A 21,436-nucleotide genomic window follows, 5' to 3' on the forward strand; every position below is an offset into this window, starting at 1 on the left:
ATATGGAATCTAAAAAAAACTGGTCTGAAGAACCTAGGGGCAGGACAGGAATAAAGACACAGACGTAGAGAATGGACTTGGGGACACGGGAGGGGGAAGAGTAAGCTGGGACGAAGTGAGAGAGTGTCATGAACATATATACACTACCAAAGGTAAAATAGCTAGTGGGAAGCAGCCGCATAGCACAAGGAGATCAGCTCGGTGCTTTGTGACCACCTAGAGGGGTGGGATAGGGAGGGTGGGAGGGAGACGCAAGAGAGAGGGGATATGGGGATATATTTATATGTATAGCTGATTCACTTTGTTATATAGCAGAAACTAACACACCATTGTAAAGCAATTATACCCCAATAAAGATGTTAAAAAGAAATAGTTGATGGTGGGTAACTTTAATTTTTTAGATTTTTCTACATTTTCTACAATCATTTTTTATTATGAACAAAACCCCACAAATGTTGTTATTTTTTTAAAGAAGATTTTTCTGCCCTATTTAGTGTTAGAAACTGTGGCCACCCCTTGTTGGCAGGTAGAAGCAGATGTTGGGGTTAAACCATCTTATTGTAGCACAGTTTACCCATTTGTTAGGATGAGTAGGATAAGGTTGTGCCGACTGCATTCTTTTGATGGAAATTTGAAAATATTTTGTCTGGAAAAGCAGTTAAGGGCAGTGCTGCCATGGTGTGTATTTGGAGCTATGCCTAAAAACTGAGAAGTTACGTAATGCTGAGAAATTAGGATAATAACCCAATTTTCTTAACAAATCCCTTAAAAATTTCTTCGTGGCAGTATTGCACAGTCCTCCCTGATTCATCCAAAGCGTATCCTTAGGTCTTTGAGACTGGATTTCGTAGAAAGTAACTGCTAGCTGGTGTGGCTCTGATAGCAGTCACGCTTTATTGAGTCTGTCTTGTGTCACATGCCACTTCCATTATCTTATTTCCCCTTCACAGCAACCAGAGGAGACAGGGATTGCTATTTATTCATATTTTATTGATGAGGAACCTGCAACTGAGAGAGGTTAATCCGTTTGCCAGAAGTGGCCCAGCCCAGTAAGGGGCCAAGCCAAACGCTTATGGAGTGTCTGCCATGCATGCAGCCCTCTGCTAGGAGCCTTGCGATGTGTGGCCCATGCCACCAAGAAGCCAGACGACCTCTAGAGAGGGAGGATATAAAGAGATGAAAAAACTAAGTGATAAAGATTCAGGGACACTTTGGGAGCACAGAAGAAGAAGTGGTCAAGATGCCTCAGCTTGGTGCTCAGTGACCTCTGTTTTCCACCCTGCACCCGCCACTCATGTCCTTGTCCGTCTTATGCCCACCATACTCACACACTTCCCGTGTCAACAGGTCACAGGGGCCTTTCCTGCCCATCGCTGTCCAGCTGTTAACAATGATCATTAGCATTTGTGTGTCCTTAATATGCACTGAGTCATCACTTTTACACATGATTTCATTGATCCTTCACGACTATGATATGAAAGGGATTATCCCTGCTTTCCAGATGAAGAAAATGAGGGCTTGAGAGCTCGGATAACGTGCTCAGATGTACAGTTGGGAAGTGACGGGCCTGGGAATTCAGTCCTGTTCTGTCTGATTCCCGGGCCCGTGACCTTAAGCACTGCTGTCAGTGCATTTATGCCCATGTTTGTGTGCCGTCAGCGCTTGTCCTGAAAGGCAAAGGCTGCCTCCAGGGAAGCCCCTCCTGTGTCCCCCCGCAGGAGAGCTCCCATGGCCCTTGGAAGCCTTTCTCCGCTTCTCCCATGCTTTATGGTGCCAGGGCCCCTGAGCTCTCTGGGGTGCACCAGTGCCCCCAAGTGCTTTGCAGGAGACACTCCATCCAACCTGGGGTTCTGCAAGATGGAGGATTTCTGGCCTCCATCCTTCACCAGGTAGCTCCTGGGTGTGCTTGGGAAGAAAAATTGAATTTTGAAATTCCAGAGAACCAGGTTCTTTTTCTGCTTCCTCCCTTCCTCTGTCAGACTTAATAGAGGGAGGTATGGTTGGTATTTGAATGCCAGTTTCATTTCACTTTTAAATAATCAGTACATTTCAGTAAGTCTCCTACCTGGAGTCTCAGGTGCCAGGTAAGAAGAAATGCTCACCCAGCAGTTGCCAGTGCTTGAAAACGGTGACATTTATCAGAGGTATTATCACCGATACAATTGGAGTACAAATGCCAATATCACAGTTAAGCTGCCGGCCAGTATACATGTTCCTTGATACGGCAGCCGCTTCCGTCCTCACTTCTGTTTCCACAGTGAGCCTGTGGTTGAGAAAACAGTTGGAGTTCTTTAAATGCTGCAGAACGACAGATCGTGGTAATATTAGCATGCAGGTCCTTTGCTTTGGGGCCACCTATGTGTCATGATACTTGTAGCCACAAGATGTCAGTGTGGTATCAGTCCTGGGTGTCAGAATGAAAACCGCTGCCCTCAGTTTGTAAGTCAGAAGAGGAAGACATGGTCCAGGGGGTTGGCTCGCCTCACCTGTTTCCTCGCTCGGGCTGTGGTGTCAGTCCACAGGCTGCCTTTCCAATTAGTTTTCCCTGTGCAGTTTTCCATTGGTTCACACCTCATCAGGAGGCTTTTCTTAGTTCTCTCTCCGAATGTAGATACTTTCTTACCTCCTACTTATGCACAAATAACCTCAGAAATCCCGCCATTTTGGTGTTACCTCAGCACTTTAAAACATCTGCAAGAGGATATAAGTAACAGCACAGTTTTCCCTCATTCTAACGAGGGTTTTTAAGTAGTTGAGGATGGGGGAAAAATAGTATCTCTAGTCATAGTACTGTTAGGGTTTTCTTTCCTTTCTTAATCTCTCTTTATTTTTTGGTCAAAGCTTAACCTCCAGAGAAAAAAGTAGGAGCTTGTATTAACTGTGCAAAGCAAGCAAAAGAGGGGAAAATAGGGCTCAGGAAAGAACACAGATGTGTGGAGGCCCTGGTGTGCTCCTACAGACTTCATAGGGAGGGAGGTGTGTTATGGCCATTTTCCTGATGAAGAAAGATGATATGTCCTTCCCAGGGTTAGTTAATTAGTAAATGAGTGCCAGAGCCTAGATTTGGACCTGGGTCTGTTTGTCTCCAGAGCCTGTGCCTGTGCCTGGTAACATTACTTAAAAAAAAAAATTTTTTTATTGAGGTATAGTTGATTTACCATATTATATGTTTCAGTTATACAACATAGTAATTCTTTTTTTTTTTTTTTTTTTGTGGTACGCGGGCCCCTCACTGTTGTGGCCTCTCCCATTGCGGAGCACAGGCTCTGGACGCGCAGGCTCAGCGGCCATGGCTCACGGGCCCAGCCGCTCCGCGGCATGTGGGATCTTCCCAGACCGGGGCACGAACCCGTGTCCCCTGCATCGGCAGGTGGACTCTCAACCACTGCGCCACCAGGGAAGCCCAGTAATTCATTATTTTTAAACGTTATACTCCATTCATAGTTATGATTGGTACTGTTACTCTTGTTTGACTGTCTGCATCATAAAAGAAATGAGGAGTAACCTGAATAATCCATGCACATACGAGTCAGCAAATATCTGTTGAGTCCTGGCTACATGGAAGATACCGTGTTGTGAAGAATACCAAGACCTATTAAATATATTCTCTGCCCTCAAGAAGCAAAACAAAGTTAAGGAGAGGGACGGAAAAAGACATGGACACACAGGTCAGTGGAAAACAATCAGAGAGCAGTGGCATTTCCTTGGAATGATGGAGAGCAAAGCAGAGGGCAGGGCTCTGGTCCAGCACTAGTTCTATCCCTCCTATGGGCTCTTTATTATGTCAGCCTGAAATAAATCTACTAAATGAAAAGATGTTACTAAGGTGGCCTCTACCTTGACTTTCTGTGGCTCTAAGATGGAATATGAGAAGGGGTGGCTAATCCACGCCACCAGAGGTTGCCACCGATGCATGCCTTTGTAACCCAGACACGGTAAGATTACACTTAATCCTCTCTGTCGGTGGTCTGGTCCAAGGAGGACAGGTTAAAGCAAGCCAGGAGGCATGGCCTGGTGTGGCAGGGCTGTTTCCAGTTTCCCAGCCCATGGCTTAGATGTGGAGGAGAACAGATTTGAAGCTTCTGGAAAGATTTGGTAGCAGAAATAGCAGAATGCTTCTGGCTTACAACTTTAGAAGTACTGTGTCAGTGTAAAGAACTTGGCCAGGATGAATGGAGGAGCCACAAGGATGACTGGACATTTGAAAAATAAGACCTGAGATCAGAGGTTAGAGAAACAGGGGTTATGTAATCTGGAGCTCCTCGGAGGTGATGTTGGCAGACTTCTTCTAGAACAGGGCTCTCAGTATCTCAGTACAGAGAGCAGTGACTGACCCTGTTTGTCCATATCGGTTGAGGACTGACTCCAGCTGAGCCAAGAAAATTTTAGATTTGATCCATGAAATAGTCTTCCCCATGCGGCAGCTGTGAAACACAGAATAAATATATCATGGAGAGAAGTTGATAGAATTTTCTATTTTTCTCGTCTTAAAAAAAACAACGGAATACAGTAGAACTGTTTAATAATTATGGTGCTGGAGGACAGGCTTAACTTCATATTATAGAATATGTTGTATCCGGCTCCTGCTGTAAGTGTTTGGTTTGAGTGGGACGTGATTGGCCCAGAGAATATCAGGTTTCATATAACAGTGAATGATACTTTTTACAATAATGGGTCTGGAGAGGATGACCATATCATTTTTCTTTGAATCTGTAACAGTTTGGAGAGTGAAATGGGGTGCTATTAATAATATCCTTGGGTGTACAGTTCTGTGTTTAAAGAAGTCAAAAACAGCGCCGGTCCTTCTTGAATGTAGGGTATCTGGCTGAAGAGGCAGCACAGAAACCTCCACCAGGTTGAATAATGGTGTGTGCTTGTGAAGGGACCAGCCTCCCTGCCCCTTTTCTTCCTGTTTCCTTCCTGATATCATATGTATAGTAGTATATATTCGCTTATTTCCTTATTGACCCTTTTCCTTTCTAGAATGTAAAGTCCACAGCAGAAGGGATTTTTCTCTTTTTTGTTCACTGCTGTATTTCTAGTGCCTGGAGTAGTACCTGGCACATAGTAGGTGTTCAGTCGATATTTGTGGAGTGAAAGAATGAATGAGGTAAAAGTAAACAGAGAACCCCTGGGCTGCGTTTAGGACTTTTATGGGCCCTTTGGGGATGGGTTTGGATTTGACTCCACCGAGAGGTGGTGGGAACGAGATAGTAGCACAGATAAAGACAAGGAGGAAGCAACTAGGTACACGCTGTTGGTGTAGAAATCAAACCAGTGAGCTCTCAGTTTTACTTCTTCGACTCCCAAATGATGTCCCCTTGCCCCCCCACCCCCATCCTTACTCACGTGGCCTGGGCAAGACCCCAGGAGAAGGTGTCGGCAGAAGGCTGGCCACCACACACATTGCTCTTGGTACTGGCGTTCAAACAGTTGAGTGAACATAGCCCTCCTCAGGAACGTGTGGGCAGCCGTGAACGCCCCACTATTGCAGGGATTAACTTGCAGTTTATGGGTCGTCTAGGCCTCTTAGCCCCTCTTTTCCTGCAGTCCCATTCCAGCGGGTTCACCAGCTGTTTTTAACTCCTTTGGAGGTTGGATGACGTAAGAAATCAGTATGTTAATCTCTGCGACTTCAGGAATCATCGCTGAGTTAGAGAGGCCCCGGGAGCAAGGGAAATGGGTGTTACCTCTGCCCAAATGCAGTCCAGTCTGAAGCAAAGAAGGGACGTAGGCAGTACCCATGTGGCTTGCTGGGGAGGCACAGGTGGCCCTCTGTCTGTCCCCGTGCCTTGAAATTCCACCTTTCAGTTCCCTCCTGTGGGCTCAGAGGCTCTTTTTTTTTGTCATCGTTAAAATGCCTCTGCTCTTCGGAAGAGGCACATCCTAAGGCCACTTGCAGCTAACACGTGAAGGGCTCTAGCTGGGTTTAAGGCTCCATGTAAGTGTGATGAAACGTGGAAGGCCTCTGGTGGATGAGAAGGGAGAGGAGACCGGGAGCCTGGGGAGGAGGTGGGACCAAGTTCATGTCCTTCACAGTTTTCCTCGAGGGACAGTCCTGAGGTGGGGGAGGGTGTCCCCTCCATGGTAACAGAGCTAACAGTCCCAGGAGGCTCAGACAAAAAGGATCCATGGCAACTCGTGGATGAGGGTGTGTTTCAGACCTGCTTTCAGCATGGCATCCTTATGGAAACAAACACCAGTCTTTTAGGGGATCTGGGGGTGGAGGGGTGTGTGTGTGTGTGTGTGTGTGTGTGTGTGTGTGTGTGTGTGTGTGTGTGTGTGTGTGTGTGTGTGTGTGTGTGTGTGTGTGTGTGTGTGTGTGTGTGTGGTTTTCATAGTTTCAGATTTTGAAATATTTCACGAATATTTCAAGCATACAGAAAATAATGCAACAGACACCCACCAGTGTATCTACCACTTTGCTTTAACGGATGTCTCAGAGTATCAGTGTCCTAAGTTTTTAAAACAACATCTTATTTTAGAATAGTTTGAAATTTACAGGAAACTTACAGACAGTACAGTTATATATTCCCACACCCAGTCTTCTCTCTTACGAACACCTCACATTAGCATAGTATACTTGTCACAATTATGAACCAAACTGATAAGTAACTAAAGTTCATACTTTATTCAGATTTCCTTAGTGTTTACCTAATGTCCTTTTTTCTGTTCCAGAATCCCATCTAAGATACCACATTACATTTGGCCATTATGTCATTTCCTAGAGCCATTATGTCACTCTGGCTGTATGTAAAAGTAGGGCTGTATAATTATTGTGTGGGTGAGTCCTCCGTCTTCATGCCCCTCTCTGCCTAATAACAGAGGTCTTTTTCAGAAGCCACCATTTCCTGTTTACTTCTGCTCCAGAAACTCCTCACAGATGAACTGTTTTACAACCCCAAAGTATTCAGTTTTCTGACACCCAGATTTATCAGTGCTGGCTAGAATCCAGAGGACTGATAACTAGCTACGGAGAGAATAGCCCTGCCCAGGTCACTGTCACGATTCCATTTGTGCCGCTCTTCAGTGGCTCCTGTGATTGGAGGGCAGTGGGAAGGGTTGACAAGAATTCCTCCTTCCTGTTTCTGGGAACCAGTAACCAGTACACTCGTGGGAAAACCTGGTGCACTGGGCATTTTCCTTATTCCTTACCTTTGTCTCTTAAGAAAGAAATCTCTTAACTGAGAGCAGTCGAAGAAAGAGTGCATTTTTTTCCTAAGAAATTCTAGTACAGCGTCTATTTGGGTGGCTATTAGAAGCTTGGATTTTAAACCACTGTATTTTTACAGCTGTCGAATCTAGTGCTTGAGTTGATTTCACAAGCAGCCACGGGTTTGTTTTCCATCCGAAGTCTGCCACTGGTGCTCTGGGAAAACTTGATCTTGGGCCTATTTCTAGGAAAGTGTTCTGTAATTTTTACTTACACGTTGATGCCGTCTATTGTTCTTGCTGGCCACACCTTAATCCTGCATGGGCATGATTCAGATACTTAAGCTGTGAAAATTAAAGGCTCCTGATGGAGTTGGGAGTCCAGAGGGGTGGTGTCCTTGGCCCTGGTCTGTGGCCAGCAGTCCCTTCCTGTGACGTTCCCCATAGTATTACAGCCCTTGGCCACACAGTCAGAGATGCCTGCAGCTGTCCCGTGTTCCTATGTGCCGCCTAATCTAAGATTACTAGGCAGCTTCAGTCATTTTTAGTGCAGTGGTTCTGGAAGCATTTGCATCACCTGGGAACTTGTTAGAATTGCATCTTCTCAGGGGTGGCGCCCAACAGGCTTGAGCTGTAACAGGCCCTCCACCTGATTCGAATGCACATCCAGTTCGAAGAGCACTGTCAGTGTGTAACCCATGCTGACGCCCCTCCTATCTCTACCCCCACTTCTCCCGTCATTGAACAGCATTTTTTATTCATTCAATTAATATTCAGTGAGCAGGCACTGTGCTGGGTGCCAGGGCGGGGCTGGGTGCCAGGGGTGGGGGGATCAAGGGTGAGCCAGCCACAGTGCGTGTCCTCGGGGCGCTGGAATCAGCAGCCCTGGATGCATATCAGAATCACCTGAAGAGCTTTTCAAAATCCAGGTGACTTCACTTAGTGGATCTTTCATCCCAGATCAATTAAATTGGAATCGCCCAGGTGTAAACTAGTTTATAAAGCCCCCCAGTGAGAAACAGTGGCCTGATGGGAGAGAAGCCGGTCGGGCAGCTCCAGAGCGATGTGGTGTGAAGTTGGGGGTGAGTGGAGGGTGCAGTGGGAGCAGACGGGAGGGTTACTTTACCCAGGCTGCGGCGGGGATAGTGAAGGAGGGGACGTATCTGCAAAGTTTTTCTCAAAGTTTTATTTAAAAGAAGGTAACGACATGGTTTAAATATGGATCCACGTGTGATTTCAGGACAAGTAGTAGAGGAGGATCTCAGGAGAGTTGCTTTCTCCTGCAGTGCGTGTAATTCATGCTCCCTGTGTGCGGCTTAACTCTCAATGGCAGCGGCAAAGGGCAGTCAGGGCCACACCCAGAGTGGACAGCCTGCCGTTTCATCTGTATGCCTTCAATGGAAACGCCTGTGCAGGCTTTGTCTTCTGGGCTGCTTGGACACCTAGAGCTCCCAGCCCGCTCCTAGCTGTTGCTAGAGGGGCAGCTCAGGAGCGTAACCCACACCCTTCACGGGTCTTCAGCGGCCATCCCATCAATAACAAAATTTCTTCCCAAGGATTTTGGTCGATCTTTCCATGCTTTCAGAGATTTTTTTAAGAAGTAAAGATGTTTATATAATAGATAATTCCTTTTTCATGAGTCTCTCCATGATTCAGAAGGTCAGGTGGGGAGATTTAATATGAAATATTAGCTGTCTTTGCCAGTTGCTGTCCCCTGTTACCATGCTGTAAGCCCGAAATAGGAGCAACCTGTTTTCAATGACAGATCAAAATTTAGTGCGAGGTGGACAGTCCAGAATGAAGACTTTCTGACACAGTGAATGAAATACATACCAGTGCATTTCTGGTTGTGATTTAGCTGACCAAGTAGTTCAGTTATAATTATATTATTCTTACTCCTGGAGATCATTACTCTGAATGAAAAATGCTTCCGTGTCCAGACTATTAAGATGTGGATGGTGAACATTATTTAAAACAAAAAAAATTTTTTTCTTTCTGGACTGTTAAGCAGCTTTTTGAGCACGTGGAGGCTAGAAGATGGTTGTTAGCATTTAAAATTAAATGAAAACTTGGAAATATTTTTTGGTGTAAAAAATAAACTCGACTGTAAATTATTGTATGCTGCTTTCTGGTCCCTTAAGCCCCTTATAGTGTAATGGGGGGGACACGTCTAGTAAATATACAGTCGACGTAAATCTGAGGATATGACTATTATAAAAGGGAATTGAAGAGCAGGGCTGTGGGGAACAGGCCAGTGAGGTTTGTGTATCATTTATATGAAGGACATATCAGTGCTCTTGGGGATCGGAATACCTTTTAATGGTAAGTGTAGGTTTGATCTGATCTCTGGATCACTGTGTTGTTTTCCATTGGCAAATATTTCTCTGGGCCCTGATTACCGAGGTGTTAGAAGAACTTAAAACGTCCTCTCACCCTCGGGTTTAAAAGGCCAAGTGTTTATAAGGGACAAAGATGGTGTAAACATCTGGCAAACCGAATAGTGTTCTCATTAGGACACCTCCCTCCCTGCCTTTCATGTAAGAAAACCGAGGTTGATGTTTGTTGTGTTGAGAAACCCTTGAGTGAATCAGCATTTTCAAGAGACTCAGTATGAAATGAATGCTGTCTCCACCTTATCACCTCCACCTCTTCATGCAATACAGGGATGAAATAATTCTGTTGAGCAATGCATTTGAGGACCCAAAAGTTTAAACCGAGACTTCACTAGGAGTCATTGGAGTAAATCTGAAATGTAAACTTTCAAGAGACTGTAATTGAATAGATTTAACCTATATTTATGGAACGGAGAAATCTCTAGGTGATTGTCTTTTTTTCTCTTCTCTAAGGACCTTTCTTAAAGTCTGCAGGTCTCTTGTCTGTTGACTTGATTGATGAATATTTTTGCCCACTGAAATTGGCCATTAATTATTTCCTTGAGTTGCAGCAATAATTATATCTTTCAAGTAAAATGTAATTAGCATAATAAGCAGACAACACCCTGCCAGGTGATGCAGGATCGTTGGGGAGCTAGTTAGTCACCGCCAGAGGTAGCCAGGTTACCACGCGGTGGTAAGCAGCAGTTGTCTGGAGCTGACTCCCAGCACTTACATTTAGAAGAAATAGACTAGGTCACCCCAGAGTGGGAATTTTGATGAAGTAGCTCTATAGCCACCATTGTTAGAAAATACTGCCTCCTGGCATATACTTGTGATGTCATTTTGATAATGAAGAATCCTCTTACCTTTCACTCATTTACTGATCCTCTCAGTGATCACAGTTACGTGCCAGCCTCCGCGCTAAGTGCGGGGGACAAAGAGAAACCGGGCGCTGGCTTTGGAGAAGCTGAGTCTGCTGGGACATAAACATTTTAAAGCATAATTCATCCTTTTAATAGAGGTGTGTACTAGGGTGAGTTCTACGAAGTAGGTTCCTGGAGTGCTTTGGAGGGGAGGTACCCTTTGTAGTGGACTTTGGAGCATGAATCTGAGCGTGGCTATGGGAAGTGGGGAGGAGGTGTTCCAAGTTGGGGAAACAGCCTGTGTTACAAAGGCTTATCAGCAGAATACCTCTCTCTTTCTCTTCACCCTCTGATTTCCTACCGGTGCGTCCCATTGACTAAACCTGGCCAGAGAGTCTGGGTAAACTAGCTCGAGGCACAGGGCAGGGCAGGGCAGGGCAGGCAGTGGACCTGAAGAGGCAGACGGGATCATCAGAACAAAAGCTGTGGCATGTGAACGAGGTATGTGCAGAGGATGAGATGAAGTTAGGCATTGCATGAAGAGAACTAAGGAAGATGAGTCTGGAGCCAAATTGTAAAGGATCTTCTGTATTTTACCTAAGTCTTTTATCATATAAACAGTAGTCGTGTGTGGGGTGGGCTTATTAATGCATGATATTATTGATTTGTAATTTAGCAAGATTCACATTTTTAGAAAATCACCACTTTGGGACTCATTAATGGGTCATAAAATCAATTAAATGGGCTAGCCCAACATTTTAAAAAATGAAATAATATGTGCATTGCATACAGTGAAGTTGAGTAATGTTCTGTGAACTCTCTGTGTGGGAAGTGTACTGGTTACAATTTAAAATATGTATCATACCGTGGAAATGTTGGGAACACACTGAGCTAGGTCCTAGAGTGTGGAGGTGGATTGAAGGGGGAAGAGAACGACAGGCAGCCTGGCTATGTCTAGTCAGCAAAGAACATATCTATTTAAAAAGTATATGTTATCTCTGCATTCCTTTTTAAAGCCATTCCTTTTTTAATATCTTCGTGGTATTGAATCCATGTCTAGAGTATTAAGCCTCATCTCCAGTAAGCTGAGAAAATCCATCAGCCTCTCTGCCTTCCATTTTCTGAAACTCAGCTGATAGTAATGTTTACCAAATCCCCAAAGTCTCCTGAACCCCTCTGAGGAATCCGATGTCTTGTGCTTACTTTGATAATGCCTGTTTTACTCAGGCATTACGGGGAGTTTTGCATTTGGTTTGAATGTGTGATAAAATCACTTCAGTGTGTTTTGGTTTATAAATCGAAAGGCTTTCCTTTTAGCTATAAAGCAAGTTAATTGATCACACTGTTTTTAGTTAGTCAGAATGGCTTAATAAACTCAGCTGAAAACTAGCCAGAAAGTTTTCTGTCTCCACTGGCAAGACACATGACTCTTTGGAAGAGGAGTTGGAGAGCTTTCTGATGAAGGTCCTTACTCTTGCAGGAGAAAAGTAACACCAGTGCATATGCATGTGCTCTCTAAGCTTCAGGGATGAAGGAAGATGAAGTCTAAGCCCTCTGTACCCATAACTCAGGTCACTATTTCAGTGTATAGTTTAATCTTTCCCTTCCCCACACAGTGTTTGTTCAGGAGACTAACAAGTAGCTAATGTGGCTGCACTGGGCTGCTCCTGATGGAGGGATAATAACTCCAAGGCCACTTTAGGTTGGCAGCCGGAGGTGGGCCCTTAGAGTTTATACTGGAATCGCTCAGTTCAAAGGTGATTCTCATCTCAGGCTTGTGGGGTGGTGTGCACTATCATTATGGTCATTTCATAGGTAAGGAAACTAACTTGCTTAAAGCTATAAGTTGGAACTAGTTCGTACGAGCCCTAGAATCCATATCTTCTGGATCCAGATCTGCTGTTCTTTTAGATCACTCAGCCAGAGGAGAAATTGACTAGGAGATGCAGATAAATAACCGTTTAAGCCTGTGTCCCAGGTTCTGGTTTTCATCAGAATTTGTCCATGTTTTTTGTCCCAGTGCTTCCAAAGCATTCCAGTGCTTTATCCACGAAGCAGTGTTTTAGTGAGAAAAAAATCAAGAACAGGCCAGTTGGCCATTTAGTTTGAGAGCATTGCTATTGAATAGTGTGGCAGAACTAGGTGGTGGTCAGGGTCAAATAGCTGCACTTGGAAGTCATACCTGGATCTGAGGTCTTATCTCCGAGCTGTGTGATCTGGACCTTTTCTGAGCCTTACGTTTTCCTTTGAGAAAGGGATGGGGGAGGTACCTCCCCTGCAGGGTTTTCATGAGGATTACACATAGAAAGCAGCTTATTCTGCATAGCCTCATAGTAGGCACTTAGTAATGGTAATTCTATTTTTGTTGTCAGTTATCATTGCTACTTAAGAACAGTTGATTGTTCACAAATGTGGTCTGACAATGTAAACAGTAAATGCTTTCAGACCTGACTACCTACAGTAATAATAACAGGTATGATTTATTAAGTATTTCATGTATCAGCCACTACGCTCTGTATGGCTTGTCTCTTTTAATCCTCATAATAACCTCATAATGTGTAGGAACTGTGAATCACTGTCTTTTATATCAGAAAACTGAGACTTAGGCTGAGAAACTCAAGTCACAGAGTTAAGTAGCAGACTGTGCCCATGAATATTATATTGCCTGTCCAAAGAAATTAAAGCCTTGGAGAGAAAAAAAAAAACCAAACCCAGAAAGTCTAGAGTTGCTTCCCAGAAGTTCTCCCATAGAAGCCAAGAATGCCAGGAGCCATCTGCCAGGTGCCAGGGCCTTCCCAGACGCCCAAATTCACACCATCAGCAAGAGTGATCTGAGGACAGCCCAGCATGTGACCCTCCTCATTAGCAAGTAGAATGAGTGCACAACCCACACAGAACGGGGAGGAATAAATCCCCGAAAACTGCATAACCTTTGTGGCCCATGAGCCTGCACACCCTGTTCCCGCATGCTATCTGGGCACGGTGATGCCATGAGGCATCCCAGAGCCCGCCAGGCAGAGCTTTGCGTATCAGCCCTCCACCCCAGCGAACTGTAACTGATTTGTGCCCTTGTGTTTGATGGCTCTTAGGCAGAACAGTCAGGTCACTCCACTTCCAGATGTTCAGCTATTTCTTTTTTTCTTTTTAAAGCAATGATTCTGCCTCCTTGGGAGGCAAGAAGTAATGAGGGTGATTCCTTTTGCCAAATCCTTAACTGGCTTCCAAAATGCAAAATGAATATGCTTGGTTATGAGCTGATTTCTAAGTGAGGTGAATAATAACAGCAAGGAAAACCACACTGGTTGGGGCCAATCTGAATGACAGAAAATTCTGAGCCATGGAAGACTTCGAGGGATGCAGTCTTACCATTTTAGGGACATACTGTGAAGAAAATCGGTGACCAAAAGGAAAAGGTTGGCGGGGGCGGGGGGGGGGGCATGTCCCAGTAAGAGGTCTTTGTCAGAGCACCCTTACTGAGTGGATGAAAACTGCGCACGATTCAAGGGTCGCTGGTATTTGGTTGTTTGTGATTTGCTTTTAAAGATACATGAAGACACTAATGGTCTACATAGTCATTAAGCTTAGCACTTTCTCTATAGAAAGCAAAAAGCTGGGGTGGGGGGATGGGGGTGGTGAAGACCTGAGCCTCAAGTGAAGTCTGAATTCAGAGGTTTTACTAGATGTTGGATTTATTTATAAAGCTTTTAAATGACTTTCAATAAATCATTTCCGGTTTTACAATTGTCTTTTTAGCTTGGGGAAAAATGCAAACTGGTTTAATGACTTTCCGAACCAGATCTTCATCCCTCTTCTGGTTGCATGTTAGAATCTTTGGAGATGGGTCTTAGGCCTCAGAATTTTTTTACAGCTACCCAGGTGATACTAGTGAGCAGTTCTGGTTGAGAAGCGCTGGTCTCTAGGTATTTGGCGGCATAGAAATGACTGAAACCAAATGAGACAAACTTGCTTATAGGACCCATTGGCCTCACGTCTTCGAACTCAGAACACGGGTTTCTTCTCTGCTTGGAAAGGCCTGTTCCAAGTGGCTTACCTCTGTGTCTATTCCTGCCATTTCTTTAAGTCTTTCCAAGTACTTAAATCACAAAACATATGCAAGCAAGGAGTGATATCTACACTTTGGCAGAAAATCAGATATTTTTTACACCAGATCATTTTTATTACAGATCACTGTAAGTCAGATCCTCCAGAGTCTGGACTACTTGAGAACTGGGACCTTTGAAGGATGGGGGAGGGGCCTTCAGTGCCTAGCACACAGTACTTGACATATATTTGGCCTCCTGTATGTTAATTATTTTAATCTTGATTTTGTGTTGTCCTGATTGGGGCTTACTTCCATATCCACTTTTTCTTCTCTAGAATCCAAGCTTGCCCTAAATTTATATTTTGGTCAAGGGATAGCAAAGGAAATTTCTTTAGGTGAAGATTGGAGAGATGTCACACTGCATGGAGGTTTCAGGTGAATGAAATCCATGGTGTCAGAGCTGCCCTTTAAAGAAAAAAAAAAATTTGGCAGGTGGGGGTGGAATGGGTTACAGGGAAAAAAAGAGGAACAAATGGGAACAGATCTGCATTAATAAATATTCAGACTGAGTCCCACTCTTATGTCTGTGTTGTAGGTGGTGTTATTACATGTAGTACTGGGTGATGGAAGTTGTGCACACTCTCATTTTTCACTTTAATTGCTTGCCTGAAAAGATCCTGACAGCTTCAAAGGTTACTGCTGGTTGCATTGTTCATAACTCAGAAGTAATATGCATGTGCAATTTGCTTCATTATTGCCTGTTAATAACCAATTCTAGAGAAAGTCCTAAAGCCACCAGAGGAGCCATGATCTGACACGATGGTTTCCTCCTCCTCTTTCTCCCATTCTTTAATTATCCCAGGTTAAGAGTGATCCACAGATGGTGTGGTGATGTGCGTGTGATTTTACTCTTATTTTCTTTCCATGAGCTGGCATATTAAATTGTTAAAGAGAATTTTTTTAAGAATCTGAAAAAACAAAGCAAGACATCAGATTAGAACTTTGAGTCCAACAAAATAAACCAGCATTCCAGTTGTTTCATGTGTCTTTTAAGATCTGGTTTGGTTTCATGCAACTGAAAAACCCTACATAACACATGCCTTAAGTGGAAGAGTTTATTTCTTTCACTTTCAAGAAGTCTGGAGGTGTTCAGGTTCAGAGTGGTGTGGGTCTTCATGGGATCAGGGATTCAGGCTTCTATCGTGTTGCTCAGCCATGTATGACTTCTGTAGATTATATCATATCCAAAGTAGATGCAGGAGGGAAAAATAACCACAAACAAAGGCACATGACTTTAAAGAGGCTTCCCAGAAGCCTTACATCCTATTGGCCAGGCCTTCTTCACAGGGCTACACCTGGCTCAAGGAATGCTGGGAAATGTAGTCTTTATACCAGACAGCCATATTCCTAAGCATTATGGGGGAAGAAGGGGAAAATGACTACCCAATGGTAGCCAGCAATCTCACTACATTATGTGAATGATGAGTTCTTAGATCATCTATGCATCATTATGCCACTGACTATAAAATGGAGATAATCCACAACAGTACAGAGTTTGATTTCAAAACATTCTACGGGCTAAAGAACCGACTAGTAGCCACACCTAACACATTGCTTATTTAATCCTCATTTCAGCGCTCACTCAAAAGTACTATCCTTATCAGAATTTTACAGATGAAAAAAAAACTAAGACGTAAAGAAGTCATACAGCTAGTATGGAACAGAGGCAGTTTGACTGGTGTGGAGTTGCATTTAATCCTTAGCATCACCAAGAAGTGGGAGCAGGGATTCCAATGGGAGGGTGATTACAGCAGTGAGCCTTAGAGTCTTGGGTACCAAATCAGTTAAAACACTAAACTCGGGGTCCGTTTTGACTCAGTTCTCTTTTTGTCCCAATCTTTTATATTCACTCCCTTGTGAAATTTGCCTATTACTTGGTTTCAAATGCAGTACAACCTCTGGCTTTTCTTTATCCCTGCTGGGATTTTATTAGGCCTACTAGGTCCTCAGTCAGTACTTCCTAATGAATTGGCTGAGTTATATGATAACCAAGTGTTGACTCAGAGTGGTCGGGTTTTTGCTGTATCGTCGTTTTGTTTTGAGGGACATGGTCTGGTTCCAGTGCCTGCTGGAACGTGGCATTATGGTGGGAATCTACAGCGCTGCAGTCCCTATCTGTGTCCTGAGTCCTTTATCTCTTCTTCCTTTGAGTCTTCTTGGTTCTGCAAAATGTCTTACCACACATCAGAAGCAGACCTCCTTTTCTTGCCTGTCAAACCCTTTTCACTTTCTAGTGTCTTCCTTACTTTTGGTAATGAGGCCCTCAGATCTGTAACACAAGAAAAACAGTGTATTTCCATTTCTACTTTCACCAAATCTTATATTTCTTTTTTTTTTCCCTTATATTTCTTTATTCCAGCTTTTTCCCACCATTCTCCCCACCACCACCAGTTATTTTTCTAAAACATGGACCGTATCAGTTTACTCCTTCTGAGGCTCTCCATTGTTCACGGAGTTAAGTCCAAACTCTTGGAGAACATTTCAAGCCTTCCAGAACGTGGGCCTGATCTGCATTGTGGGACTCTTCGTGCAGAGTTCCAGCCACACTGGCTTTCTTGCCCCTGTCTCTGCTCATGCTCAGACCGTTTTCTATTCTGATTCACCGTTTTCTCACCTTTTCTGACTAGAGATTTAGTTCGAGGCTTATGTAAAATTTCCCTTCAGGAAGTTTCTCTGATTCGCCCAGAGAATCCTGTTTTGTTTCTACAGCAGCTGGTGTAGTCCTCTAGGTTGGCACAGATCTGTCTTGGATTATTGTTAACTGTGAATTGTGTTGTCTTTCTTGCTCAGTTGTGAATCTACTGACTTAGAATTTCCCTTTTGCAACTAGTGCATGACAAGAGTGCAGTATGTCTTTCTTGAAATGAACTCAGTATCTTTGTCTCCATGAAGAAAGTCTGAGCTCTTGTAAGTCCAAACAACGTCTTGTATCTTCTGTAGCCTCCTAACCAGCTGTTTGATTTAGACCACGGAAAATAACAGAGATTATCATCTAGAAGCAATAGCTCCATCCTCATGGTATTCATAGAGCTCTAACACAGGGTTTCTCAATGTCTGCATCATTGGCATCTTCGGCCAAGTGATTCTTTTGTGGGGGCTGGGGGGTGCTGTCCTGTGTGTGCACTGTAGGATGTGTAGCAGCATCCCTGGCCTCTACCCACTAGATGCCAGTAGCATCCTCACACCCCAGTTGTCTCTAGATATTGGCAAACATCCTGATGGGCTGGGGGTGGGGGGCAAAATCGCCCACAGTTCAGAGCAACTGTTTTAAAGTATCTCTATAAATATTTTATAACTAATGAATATCGGCTCTGCAGCCCACATTTCCCCACAGACTTCTCACCTGCGCTTTCTGTTTCAAACTTCATGCCATTTTCAGATCCCTAACCTCACCTATGAACCACTGCCTATGCCTAAGTCCCTTCCTTCAAAACCCAACTCAGTTCCTATTCATCAGTAAATCCTTCCCAGATTAGCCCTTTCTGCCCCTCTCTCTCGTTATTCTGAATTTTGCATCATTTTCTATCCTTCTGCACATCTGTGCTTACTGGTATATATTTTTCTTATAAGTGTCTCTGTACTGGCAGTCACTTACACTTGGGTCTGTTTTCCTCTCCTGTCCGTCTGACTCTCCTAGTTGAAGAGTCTGAGCTGAATGCTTATCTTTATGTCTTTTGTGTTATGCATGCCTAGGGCATTCATTTATTTGTTCAGCATATGTTCACTGATTATTTACGAAGCACTGGACTTAGGGTTTGTGGCTTCTAAAATCTGGTCCCTTAAGGAGCTTCCATTTTGGTGGGGTGTTAAGACAGATTGGCAAATGTGTAGCATAACACATGGTAGAGGTAGTGCATAGGCCAGCACCTTGGAAGATGGGTAGAATTTCCTTGGGCAAACAATTTTAGGCAGAAGGAGTTGAAGGTCTCTTTTCATGAACAGCCATTGCCCTTCCATCCTTGCAGAGAGGATGTCGAGAGCCTCATTTTCCCTGCCTTCTCTTTTGTCACTTACCTTCACCCACCAGCAGTTCTCTTTTCTTCCAGATACGTGCTTTTAGGCTCTTCCCATGGGCAGCGGTGACATAGAAGCTCCTTTACGGTCTTTTGTATCACATGCTACTTGGATCCATCATCAGGTTCATTTCTGGGGAAAGCAGACACGTCCATTTGTGTGTACATGTACAAATGCCTGTAAGATCAAATGGGACTAAGTTTTGGCCTTATTCCTGTTTGGAAGAATTTTATTGTTGTGTAACCCCAGCACCCCAGTCTTCAGGGTCACTATATACAGATGTACAGGTTGTGCACTGCACAAGCATACCAGGCAGCCACGATGGACTCTGACAGTCTCTCTTGTCCCAGGTAACAAGGTAGAGAATTTGGCTGAAGAGTGCAGACTGAGAGTGTCATACATATAAGGCTACACATCTTATACTTGGGGAAAAATAGCTACCACTCTCAAGCAGTCATCAATGACCCTAGGAGTTTGATGGGTTAGTGAAGAGTTAGAAAGCATCCTGGTCAGAACTGTCTATTTCTAATAACTTTAACCCTCTGGTCATGCCGGAAACTGAAAAGGCTGCAGTATGCTGTGTTTGTTTATAAATCAGCCTCCTAGAACATTGTCCAAACAGTTCTTGGTTGAATAACGTTTATTCATTCACTTGTGGAGGAAAACTCAGGCTGCAAATGGGAACATAAATGCTTTCCTAATAGATGGCGTTATTGTACTGCACAATGTCCCCGACTTTTAGATACTTAACTCATAAAGTTTACAGCACCACTTAACTGCATCTGGATTTCACATTGAATTTGGAAAGGCAAGAATCTCACTGTAATTTGCACTGACTGCCCTGTAATGGAAATTATGGCTTGGGAAAAGTTTCAAATGACGTGTCTATAAACGAAGGAAAAGTTGATCCATTCAAAGGCCAGTTATGTGCAATTGTAGGATTTTTTATTTTTATTTTTGAAAGGACCATTGCTGGCAAGAAATATTTATTTCAGCAGCTGAAGTAAACTAACTGTGAATTAAAAGTTGTCAGTTCATCAAAACTCAGTCCTAAAAGCGGAGTGAAAGTTGCAACAGAACTTTGCTGGGCTTTTAAGAAAGCTATAAAGATTGTATGGAGGCCAGTGTTGCAACTGGTTGGTAGCAATGAGTTGACTTCAGAGGATGCGCATTAAATGGTCAAAATGCTGGCCTAATGGGACTCAGGACGCAGGGCTTCTGGTCCTAGCCCTGCTGTTAACTGGGTTTGTGTAAATAGGCATGTCACTTAACTTTCAAAGCCTCGATTTGTCTGCTCCTTTGCTCCTGTCTCCCACCATTTATTTGTTTTGGTGTATCTTCCTTTCACGTTCAAGACTTTCCCTCAAATGTCTAATGGTCACCCCTTGACTGTTCTTGGCTCCTATTTAAGACACTGAGGCAATAAAAACCTGATGGGAGGCTCTGGATAGAGGCATGGATGGAGCTCGTTGACCATAGACTTATCTGCAGGGAAATCACTTAATCAAGGAATTGCCAGATGTCGGCATCTGGTGATCTCGTCTCTGCGCCCACTTAGCTTAATCAGAGAGGAATCCTCCCGCCTGCCTGCCAGTGTTCTTGGGACAGTGAAGTAGGTATATTTCCACTCTAATCCCCTTGTTTTCAGCCATGTGTTCTCCCCACTCCCCCTCTATCTTCGCTGTGCTTGGTTTCCTGGTTCAGTGTCTCTAGATAATCAACCTTTTAAACAATTCTCCTGTTTTCAGCCCTGAACCTTCCCTTCCTTGCCTTTTGCAACACCTGGCCCCTCCAAGTCCAGGGCCTCTCGGGGCTAGAAGCATGGGCCAGGAGGGGAACCCAGTGGGTTCCCCTCCTGGCCCGTGCATCTCCCCCACTGCAGGCACTTGAGACTATAGCTTCCTCTACTCTTCTGAGTCACTTGTCACTCCTGTATGAATTTTCCATCTTCCAAAACACTGGTCCAAACCACTTGTCTCCCCTTTTTTTCTATCCCTAGAGAGGTTTTCCTTCCTTTATTTCTTCCTTTCGTGGGGCCTTGGATGGTGAAGGAAAAAAACGCCTTTGATCAATCTGCCATGTTTGACCCCAAATCTTCCATTTTCTCATCATAAAATTAGTGTATCCATTTAATAATGACAGTGCATTTCCTACGTGCCTGCCCCTGAGCTGAGTGCTGGAGAGAGGAAAGAAATTGAGATGATTCACCTCTGAGAAATGTGGGAAGGGGAAAGGATGTGCCCAGCGTCTGCCTCTATGGTGACACAAGTGCGGGGACAGTGCTGGGGATGAGGCGATGCAGAGAAGGGAGGAGGGATGCACGCGCTCAGCCAGGGATGTTGTGGAAGGCTCTGCTGAATAAACTAAAACTCTGTGATTTTGTGAGTTCAGCTGTTGGGGGGAAGACTGAGAACAGACTGTGCCCATTAATTATTACCAAGTGAGTCCACAGAAAAGTGGTGTTTCCATCCCAGACTTTCAGTATCCCTCATCTGGCTGGGTGGGCCTTTTCCTCTCCAGGATCTTCCGGGGCTGCCTTCCCACTCACGTCATCTCAGGCCTCCCACTGTTGCCCTCCACACAGAGCAAAGAGCCCAGCATTTGGAGGATATAGAATTTGAAGAAGGCCTTCTTGGGCAGGGGCGGCGTGATATCCTGTCTCCCCCTCACTGCTGCCTCCCAGCCTTCAAATAGCTTGTTGCTGATAGAGGCCTCATTAGTCTTGTTGAGAGGTAGTATGGCTGGTTTCTGACATTCCTAAATTGGAAATGAATACAGGCATATAAATCCCAGCGATGTAGACTAGCTGAAGCACAGCCAGAGCCCATGAGCTCCTCAGTTAGCTTCTGTTAACCCAGCAAACAACCTTGATAGAGTTTTCCTGGAAGCTTGAAGATAGCGCTACAAAAGACTCAACGTAGGTCCCAAAT

General features: G+C 44.2%; 1 protein-coding gene across 3 annotated transcripts in view; it reads left to right on the forward strand.

Moving 5' to 3' along the window:
- JAZF1 (JAZF zinc finger 1) overlaps window positions 1–21,436 on the forward strand; it is a 339,872-nt gene that overhangs the window by 163,106 nt on the left and 155,330 nt on the right. Inside the window, exon 1 of one of the 3 annotated variants that reach the window (XM_049714871.1) lies at window positions 10,617–10,964. The exons of the other annotated variants lie outside the window; for them this stretch is intronic. Coding sequence (XP_049570828.1) covers window positions 10,946–10,964 — 19 coding nt within the window. The 5' untranslated portion in view covers window positions 10,617–10,945. Of the gene's footprint in view, window positions 1–10,616; window positions 10,965–21,436 lie in introns of those variants that run through there. 3 annotated transcript variants of the gene reach the window in all.

This window comes from Orcinus orca, chromosome 9, assembly GCF_937001465.1.
Source record: "Orcinus orca chromosome 9, mOrcOrc1.1, whole genome shotgun sequence".
In the NCBI taxonomy this organism is placed as follows: Eukaryota; Metazoa; Chordata; class Mammalia; order Artiodactyla; family Delphinidae; genus Orcinus; species Orcinus orca.